The 10,235-nt window shown below is 39.5% G+C and overlaps 1 protein-coding gene across 1 annotated transcript; it reads left to right on the top strand.

Moving 5' to 3' along the window:
• Nucleotides 1-1,321: 1,321 nt before the first annotated feature.
• Nucleotides 1,322-5,723, top strand: LOC141911793 (NADH dehydrogenase [ubiquinone] 1 alpha subcomplex subunit 10, mitochondrial-like). The gene is made up of 7 exons (XM_074802846.1): nt 1,322-2,015; nt 2,716-2,802; nt 3,235-3,356; nt 3,870-3,958; nt 4,127-4,181; nt 5,037-5,264; nt 5,397-5,723. The coding sequence occupies exons 1-7, from the start codon at nt 1,454-1,456 to the stop codon at nt 5,490-5,492; spliced, it is 1,239 nt and encodes a 412-aa protein (XP_074658947.1). The 5' UTR covers nt 1,322-1,453; the 3' UTR covers nt 5,493-5,723.
• The last annotated feature ends 4,512 nt before the right edge of the window (nt 5,724-10,235 follow it).

Raw genomic sequence — 10,235 nt, 5'->3', positions numbered from 1 at the left:
CAGGAAGTAATTGTCCTCCCAGACAACAGAGCAACAACTACTTATACGCCAGCTCTAAGCGCGAACACGATTTGGTTTATGAGGAGAGAATCCCACAATGATAATAAAAAGTCCGAAAATGAAACTTCGAGATAGTAGTTTATTTCAACGTTTCGACTATATCCTAATAGTCATCTTCAGGAATAATGGACTATTAGGATATAGTCGAAACGTTGAAATAAACTACTATCTCGAAGTTTCATTTTCGGACTTTTATTATCATTGTGGGATTCTCTCCTCATCGCGTCAACACGGATATAGTGTTCTACCAATCGTGAACGACCTGGTTTAACTATCTAAACTTCAAAGGTCACTCAATGAACAAACATCTGATAATTGTATAGCGATTTGACAAATGATTGATCACAACCGCCCAACATTATAATGTCTTTTTCCACGTTCGCGTCGAACTTTGGACTCTAAAACGAAGAGTCCTTAATTTAACCTATTTATAAGCATGAGCTTGCAATTAGTGATAACTCAGATACATGAACATAGTCCACATTCGCGGCCCCAACTATCTGTAAAATACCCGATAGAATCCCACAAGAAAAATGTTTGCTTTAGCTATAGTGAGTTCTGACTATATCCTTATAGGCCTAGTTATCTTCAAGGGTAACGTTTCAATTTACATAATTCCTTATTCGTTATTCCTGAAGATGACCATTATCGATATAGTCGATACTTCGAAATACAACTGAAAGAAACCGAAATCATTTTCTGATTTACAAACGTTTCGGCCGATTCAGACTAACTCGCTTAGGATCAATTTTACCGTACCATTTTCAAATGAGTCAGCGGTAACGTTTCCACTAATTTCTATGAGCCGATTTTGAATCGGTTTTGCTTCACATCGTTCTGATTTTGGTTTCCAAAGACAGATTAACCGAGATAACTCACGCGGTCACAGCCTGCCTACCGCACAACGACTGGGTTCATCGTGACAAATGCCACAAACGCCTGTACGACACATGCTTATCGCATTGAGGCCGACGTATTCGCCATCTGGTGGAATTTGAATAGAAATGACTATTCATTAAGAAGAGGTTTTAGTCGACTTAATAGGTCTACATAAATTCGAAAATAATTCTTGTCGAATCCTTGCAGTTCTCAGTTAGACAAAAATACACTTTATCGCGATATTAATGCGAAAACTATCCATACGTCCTCGCACGGCCCGCTTTAATCAATAAACTTTGTTTGCATTGTTTTCTGGCGTCCGACCATGCGTCCGCTTTAACACCGCCGTCTATCGACAAGAAATAAAGTCCGGATCCGTGTCCATACGCGCAGCGCCATCTGGCGAAAGTCATCAATTTTTCCCTAAGATTTCCCCGAATTCACCTAAAAAACCGTGTAAATCTGATGAACTGAAGGCGTTTCGATCGGTTTTACTGACATTAGACAAATCAAGATGGCTTTAGCCGCTTTAGGGGCTCGTTTAGGCGCCGCGTCAACCGCTGGCATGCGAGGAAACATCGTCAGATCGAAAAACCTGCTGCCAGTCGTCGTGAATCAAACTGCCAAAATAACCGCACCGTCTCATCTGAGCCACGCCGATCAGGGTTCACTGAAATCGAAACCGAAACCGTGGCCTTACGAGCAGCGTCAGTTTAATCTGTTGTGGTCGTTCGTCGACTCGACGGAGGCTCGTTTAGACGAGAACAGCAAAATCATCGTCGTCGAGGGGATGCCCGCGGTCGGAAAATCGGCGTTCGCGGAATCGCTCGCGAATGAGCTCGGGTTTCACTATTTGTCGGAAGCGACGTGCGACGACGTCTATCGCTCGGAGGCTCACGCCAGCGATCAACGCAATCTGGATTTCATGGTCAGCGAAAACTCGCGCGTTTACGACTTGAAACGGTTTTATAACGACGCCAATCCGCAGTCCGGCGTACCCGGCCGGCTACAACTCGACTTCTACCTGGCACGATTCTTAAAATACACGAATGCGCTGAAACATCTTTTAAATACAGGTAAAATATGACCCAGATTTCAGATAAGACTTTAAAAAAACTAACTATTATCCAGTACTACAGTTGAGACTTAAGATAAGACAGGACTAAGGTAATTTTGGTCCAGTTCTACAGTTGAGACTTAAGATAAGACAGGACTAAGGTAATTTTGGTCCAGTTCTACAGTTAAGACTTAAGATAAGATCGGACTAAGCTCATTTCGGTCCAGTTCTACAGTTGAGACTTAAGATAAGATCGGACTAAGCTCATTTTAGTCCTGTTCTACTGTTGAGACTTATGATAAGATCGGACTAAGCTCATTTCGGTCCAGTTCTACAGTTGAGACTTAAGATAAGATCGTACTAAGCTCATTTTGGTCCAGTTCTACAGTTGAGACTTAAGATAAGACAGGACTAACGTAATTTTGGTCCAGTTCTACAGTTGAGACTTAAGATAAGACAGGACTAAGGTAATTTTGGTCCAGTTCTACAGTTAAGACTTAAGATAAGATCGGACTAAGCTCATTTCGGTCCAGTTCTACAGTTGAGACTAAAGATAAGATCGTACTAAGCTCATTTCGGTCCAGTTCTACAGTTGAGACTTAAGATAAGATCGGACTAAGCTCATTTTGGTCCAGTTCTACTGGTGAGACTTAAGATAAGACTGGTTTAAACTGATTTTGGGCTTGTATTTAGATTTTCTAAACGTTTTGTTATTTTAGGTCAAGGTGTGGTTTGTGACCGGTCGGTATTTGGAGACAGTGTCTACGCTGATGCCATGAGAGCATGCGGATATATCAAACCTAGAGGTTCGTATCATGATGTCATAGGGGGATTTATGAAGGCAGACATCTTTTCTAGAAGTGTCTATAGATCAAATCACTAGTAGACAATTTGATGATGTCATAGGGGGATTGATGAAAGCAGACATCTTTTCTAGAAGTGTCTATAGATCAAATCACTTGTAGGTAATTTGATGATGTCATAGGGGGATTGATGAAGGCAGACATCTTTTCTAGAAGTGTCTATAAATCAAATCACTAGTAGGAAACAATTTGATGATGTCATAGGGGGATTTATGAAGGCAGACATCTTTTCTAGAAGTGTTAATAGATCAAATCACACGTAGACAATTTGATGATATCATAGGGGGATTTATGAAGGCAGACATCTTTTCTAGAATTATCTGAAGTGTTATTTGATGATAATGATGATGTCATTGTGTGATGTTTTAACTGCAGGTTTAAGTTTCTATAATCGAGTTCGTGTGAACACTATCTGTGAATTATGGAAACCTCACCTGACTATCTATCTCGACGCTCCGTTAGAACACGTCCGCGCCCAAATAACTAAACGCAACAACGTAAGTCATTCAAATTCTCGTCGATTTATCCATTATTTTCGAAGTCCTCATTGTTTGGATCCAGGATCAAGAGTGTTTGGTTATGTTCGCACTTAGATTAGTTCACTTTCAATGTTTTTAGTTGAAGACTTTAATTCATTTAGAGTCTGATTTTGGCCAGGAGACACGTTGAATTGGATCTTTTTATCCATAGTATTTATAAGTCCTCACAGTTTGTATCCAGTTCAATAGTTATTGGTTAAATTTGGGCCTCAACTTTTCAAATTAGTTCATTTCCAAACGGTTCAATTTTTAATATTTAAGAACTGAAGTCAGAACTGTCGAACAGGGGCTGCAGTGCTCATTAGTAACCAGTGGATAAATACCATAGTTACAATGAACTTCGAATTGTTACTATATCAACTATGCACCGGTTATCTTGAACCAACTTATCTGCAACTGCAGCTGGTTTTGAGTGAACCGACCTCTGGATTCTATACTCTGTTTAAGTTGTTTATGTTTTATTTGTTGCAGCCCGATGAAGTGAACTCAAAGGTTCTAACTGATGAATATCTATCGCGTTTAGAACATGGTTTCAAGAACAACTTCTTGCCAGAAATGAGGTAAGAATTGACGATGTCATAGGGTGATTTATGGAGGTAGACATCTTTTCTAGAAGTGTCTATAGACCGAATCAATAGTAGCCAATTTGATGATGTCATAGGGGGATCTGTAGAGGCAGATGTGTTGTTGTTGTGCTGTCAGTAACTGTTGTTTGATTGTTTATGTAGGAGGTATGGTGAAGTGTTGACCTACGATGCCACTGATCTGGAAGATTGGGAAGTTGTAAGTTAAACTTAAGAACTCTTTCAATTTTAATCAGCTGAAATCTTTGATCAAATTTCGGTATAATTTAATCATAGGAAAAGAAGGCATCAATTTTTCATTGATTTGACTCAAAAGTCAGGTGTTAACGCTCGACAGTGCTCGGAAATCAGGAAATGCTTGGCAAATTTCCACTTGATATTTCCATTTTAAAAATATTTTGAAATCTAATCAGTGTTTTAGAGGGGATTGGCAATCCCTTTCAATTTTACATCCACCCCTCTAAAAATCAGCAACCCCTTACAAACTATCTGCTGCTCCTACCAGAGTGGATGTCACAATATGCTATCAATGCTGATAATTGCTTTGAAATATATCGAGCTTAGGGGTCATTCATTTATTACGTACGCATTAGGGGAGGGGGGAGGGGTCGGTGCAATTGCCGAAATTGCAAAAATGGCCGATTTTGCGTACAGGGCGCGAGGGGGATTTATTTAAATTCAAATTTTATGCGTACGTAATAAATGAATGATCCCTTATGTGAAAAAGATAAAACCAAAATTTAGCTTATTTTCAGGACCCAGTTCCACGGTTGCGAGTTAGAGTTAACTCTGAGTTAAAACCAATTCATTTTCAATGTTTTAACCCAGGGTGAAATCTTAACTCAGAACTGTGGAACTGGACCCTGTATTTTTGGGGGATTGAAAGTTTTGCTATTTCGGCAGCTACGATGTCATTCGCTGAACTATGAATGCAGCCCCTTTCTATTTCCAGCATATGGAAAATGCTGATCTGTTTTTCTCTGCCCATCCTGCACCTTCCTCTTCTCTCAATGGTTTCAATAATTATTGCGATGTTGTTCGTATGTTGTTTCAGATAGTCGAGGATATCGAACGTTTGAACTTGGAACTCGACCCGGAGGACGAAACGAAATTCGAGGACTGGCACGCGAACGAGGAACAGGAATGGGCGTGGCATCGGCGATACTTCAGCAGCGAGAAGCACATGATGAGATTGTTCGGGCTGATGGACGGCCCGTGGGACGCGCCCGAAATGATCGCTAACATTGAACAGTTGAACGAACGAAATACGGCGGCTATGCGGGTAATGAGGAGTCTTACTGCGGCGGGCGGGTTCCGGTGATTCGCGGTGGCGCCACTTTTTCGTGAAACCCGGCCCGGGTCATAAACCGGGATCGATCTAAAAATTAATTTACTTTCTCCTAATTTTTTTCAGCATCCACATTTGGAGTATGTAGCCGAATTCAATCCGAAACGTGGAGCCAGCCTCTCCAACATCTTACTAGGAATCAAAAGTCCCGTCAATAAATAAATCCGTAGTTAATAAAACCAAAAAATTTAGATTTAAAGAAACGAATGAAATTGTATCGGTTTTTAGTCGTAGATTGATGTGAATATTGATAACTTATATTGTATTTTTTGTTTTGAGCGGTTAAGATTCAGCCGGTTACTAGGATTATAACCGTGTTTTAGTGTTAACCGAATGGATTTATAATGGGCGTCGCTGGAAACAGTAAAGAAAGCATTGAATAAAAAGTATAATTGTTTATTGCATAAAAAAACATTATTGGTCTTCTCTTGAAATTATTTTCTCTCTCGGTTTTTTTAACAAAAATTACAAATTTGAAATAAATGTCGAAGGAAAGAGGATTTTCTTCGAGGAAAATTTGGAATTTTTAGTTGAAAACAATTCTTTGATGAGGCCATCGACAATTGGAAGGATGTCTCATATTGCTGAGTCTAGGTCTGAGTTGCTGAGTCTAGGCCGTGGTGCGAGTCGGACAATTCGATCAGGTTCGAATCCCTGCGCGCGGAGGAAAAAATGTTATAAGATCATTTAAGCATTTTCTAGAAAAAATTTTGAGTTCCTGAGCCTGGGCCGCGGTAGCAGAATCTTGCAATATCATAAACCTGGATACCTTGCAGAGGAGGATGTTAAAATTTGTTGAAATTTGTTGGTAAAATGAATGTTTTATTTTGAGAGTAAAATTGCGATTGAGATGCCCGCATCTTTTGTTGCTGAGGATGCAATCGACCGTCGAGTGCTGCCACCTTGGATAATCGATACGGCACGCGTATATACTCTCAGTAGTGTACGTACATACGCTGCATTAGCGCGGCGTCCATCCCTTAGTAACATCGCGTAGAGCGTACAAACCTTCTGAAAGTTCAGTCCAACGCGTCGTTCTAGGAGTTGTCATCGCCGAATTGGAGCTCTACGGGATAGAACCGATCAATAGGAACCTGATATGACCCGTTTCGGATTATATAGTGGTTTTGTGCGCTAGATTTGAACGGTGAACGGCAACCGGTTCTCAGAGGCTGCATTAATCCCTTTATGAATGAATGAGCTATGTTTTAGGGTAGAGCCGGCGGCCCGGTTCGGATATATTTTCGTAAGTATCTTCCTCGGTTTTTTTGTCGTCGAAACTTCCTGTTTTTTTTTTACATGCAGACTTAGATTAGAAAGGAATTAAGTTTCAAATCTGGATTTCGATGAGATGATGATTTCAATCTTGTGTCCAAACTAATTTAAATTTTTTCAATAAATGCTGCCCAGTTAATACAACAAAGTCCCAAAGAAAAATCATTTTGATGAAGTTTGTTTTAATTAATTACTAAGTTCATCAAAATAATAAACAATACATAATTAATTACAGTGATCAATTAATTAGAGTAATTATGAACATATACAACTAAAGGTTCACTTTAATGTTTACAATACAAATTTTGGCATCTGATTTTTTGTAGCATCAATACTAATCAAAACTAATTCTGGATAAAACAGAAGACATATTTTCTTTTAAATTAGGTATAAAAATGTTTTTGAACCAAAAACATTTACTGAATTTCTGACCAATACCCAACTTGGGTACTGGATCCAATTGCTTAGAATTAATAACCTCTTAATTCATAATCAAAACTGGAAAAAAAGTGAATTGTTCAGAGACAAAGAATTTTAAAATCAATATTTAAAGAATGATTGTGAAATTGGGCCAGGGTTATGTGCATTGTGAAACATGGTTGATTTGATCAAATATTTCAGTGAGCTGCCCAAGCATCTGGCCATAGAGGAAATTTGCATATAAGTGGAGTGGACCCCTTCATGGCTGAAGTGCAGGTGTCCAATGTGGGCTGCAGGTGTCCACACATACACAATTTCGAGTTATTGAATTGACTCACCGCTGGTATTGTTTATCTAGGTCCCGAGTTCTCAGCGCGCTAAACAAAGCTAGATAGATCAATTTAAAAAAAAAAAAATGTTTCATCGCGGAAGTTTTGGGTTTCATCGCGGATTCAAACAAGAAGAGGCAAAAAATAGAAATTCGTCTTTCGAGAAAAGAATATTTTTCATCTTTAAACTCTTTGGAAAAAATTCTATCGTCTCGGTTAAATGAACGATTCAATAGGAGGTTAGTCTCCTCGGGAAACCAAGAAAGTAGGATACAAGGTTTGGGTTGGCCTTATTATGGCCGTGATCATGCTGTTGGCTCGTTAGTGGCGCATTTTGTTCGTTAGTGTTGTAGTTCTAATTACTAATTATACACATTCTAACAATGACCGCGTCAACGCACATACAACACTTAGATCACTTGTGCTGTCATTAACACTCGCTTGTGCTTTCTTGTAGAGCAAGTTATACAGGTTGGGAGGGCAGTGGATCTAGGAATATTGGACGGCAGGCTTCTAGAAGAAAAGAGAAAACGTTGAATAAACTAGGCTGAACGAAACATTTCAGACTCTTTTCAATAAATTCACTTAGCGTGGGATTTTAAAATGATATTCTAAATCAATAATTCTATTTCAACTATTGGTACCTGTGCAATCGAAATTCCTTTAATTTGTTTGTCGTGTATTTTTAAATCAAACAGCAAGCGAATAGGTACATATTTATCCCATTGACGAGATACAAAAGTAATTTAAATTCAGCGCATGACACCGGAAGGGAGGACCTTTCATTTAAATATTTGCTTTATCAATAATGAATGCAGACGGCGTGAATGAAATATTGTCTATCGAAATAATTTCGAATTCAGGAATGGAAAGTGTGATATTTGCTTTCTCAGACAAACTCATTCTCAGGGCATGAATTTTGTATAAATCCTCAACCTGGACCTGGTTTTATAGACTGGGTATCAAAGTTATCCTTAGGAGTAAATCCTTAACCTGGGCCTGGTTTTATAGACTCAGTATCAAAGTTATCCCTAGGGGTAAATCCTTAACCTGAACCTGGTTTTATAGACTAGATATCAGAGTTATCCCTAGAGGTAAATCCTTAATCTGGACCTGGTTTTATAGACTGGGTATCAAAGTTATCACTAGGGATAAATCCTTAACCGGACCTGGTTTTATAGACTGGGTATCAAAGTTATCCCTAGGGATAAATCCTTAACCTGGACCTGGTTTTATAAACTGGGTATCAAGTTATCACTAGGGATAAATCCTTAACCTGGGTCCTGTTTCGTAGACTTTGGATCAAAGTTATCAGTAGGGATAAAACCTAGAAGCTGGCTGCCATAAAAATTCAGATTCAGAAATTATGTAATATAACCTGTATAGGAACCGTGTAACCAGTAATTATTGGGACTCGGCTTGTAACAAGATACATGTGAGGTAATTCATTTTACCCAGTTATTAACACCCCGGAGGGAGAGGGGGGCATGTTCGAGATGTGAGGAAATGAGGTTCTTACCTCGAGGCAGTTTCCTCCCTTCTTTTAAATGTCATCATTACTCGTGTAACTAAAACATGCATTTACGATTCAGAGTTTGAGAACAGAAACAACTGCTAAATCCAGGGACCGGTCCCATAGTCGAGACTTCAGTTCAAAAGTGGTCTTATATCTTAAGACTGGTCTTAAATTGTTATTTGGCTCAGAACTAAGACAGTCTTAGACTGGTCTTAAGTCTAAGCCATCTCGGAACCAGTGGCCCTGCTTTATTCTAATGAAGCTCTGCAGGGCCCAGTTCCGCAGTAGTGAGTTCAGATTTGACTCTTGGAGCTAACTCATTGAAAATGACTTAATTTTACAAAAGAGCCAGTTTCGAAGTGTTAAGTTGAGTCTCAAATTCTCTGAGGTAACTCGAACTCACGCCTTTTTAACTGGATCCCGATTTCCGTAAATCACGAGGAAAACAAGACTTCAGCTTCAGTTGTGTAGTATACGAATGGGTTACCGTTAAAACCTGGCTACTTTTAATAGGTGACCGTGTTCTTAGTTCCCCTAACACAGACACAGCGCTGCAGCTTCTATATCCGGCAAGGGACGGTAAAACAATGATTTCATAGAGCTCTATTTATGATGCGGATTTGATGTACGGATACCCTTTTAATAAACGCAGCAGACAGATCTGTAGCCGCTTATATCGGCCTGTAAGGTGCCAATCAATGATGAGAGGAGATTAGAAGCCCAAGCCTTCTTACAGTAAAACGTCCTACCTTCATTAGTGCTGTGTATAAATTGCTAATAAGTAATTTCCTGTAATCACTTGGACAGTCTTGACTGGAGCGTGCGTGTAATGAACTTTATATGACACCTTTGCGTGTGGCCAGTAATCATTAAAATCTTGTCACACTCTGGTAAAATTTGTCACAAAACGAGCGCTTGTAACTTCTTGAATGAGAGTTGGATGGTACAGTAGACTCTGCTCAAGTCTGATCTTTTGACTGGAGAGTGATATCTGAGTTGGATGGTACAGTAGACTCTGCTCAAGTCTGATCTTTTGACTTGAGAGTGATATCTGAGTTGGATGGTACAGTAGACTCCGCTCAAGTCGGATCTTTTGACTTGAGAGTGATATCTGAGTTGGATGGTACAGTAGACTCCGCTCAAGTCGGATCTTTTGACTTGAGAGTGATATCTGAGTTGGATGGTACAGTAGACTCCGCTCAAGTCTGATCTTTTGACTTGACAGTGATATCTGAGTTGGATGGTACAGTAGACTCCGCTCAAGTCAGATCTATTGACTTGAGAGTGATATCTGAGTTGGATGGTACAGTAGACTCCGCTCAAGTCAGATCTTTTGACTTGAGAGTGATATCTGAGTTGGATGGT

Source organism: Tubulanus polymorphus, chromosome 10, assembly GCF_964204645.1.
Source record: "Tubulanus polymorphus chromosome 10, tnTubPoly1.2, whole genome shotgun sequence".
NCBI classification, from domain to species: domain Eukaryota; kingdom Metazoa; phylum Nemertea; class Palaeonemertea; order Tubulaniformes; family Tubulanidae; genus Tubulanus; species Tubulanus polymorphus.
The sequence above is the reverse complement of the archived record's forward strand: the minus strand, read 5'-3'. Positions and strand labels throughout refer to the sequence as shown.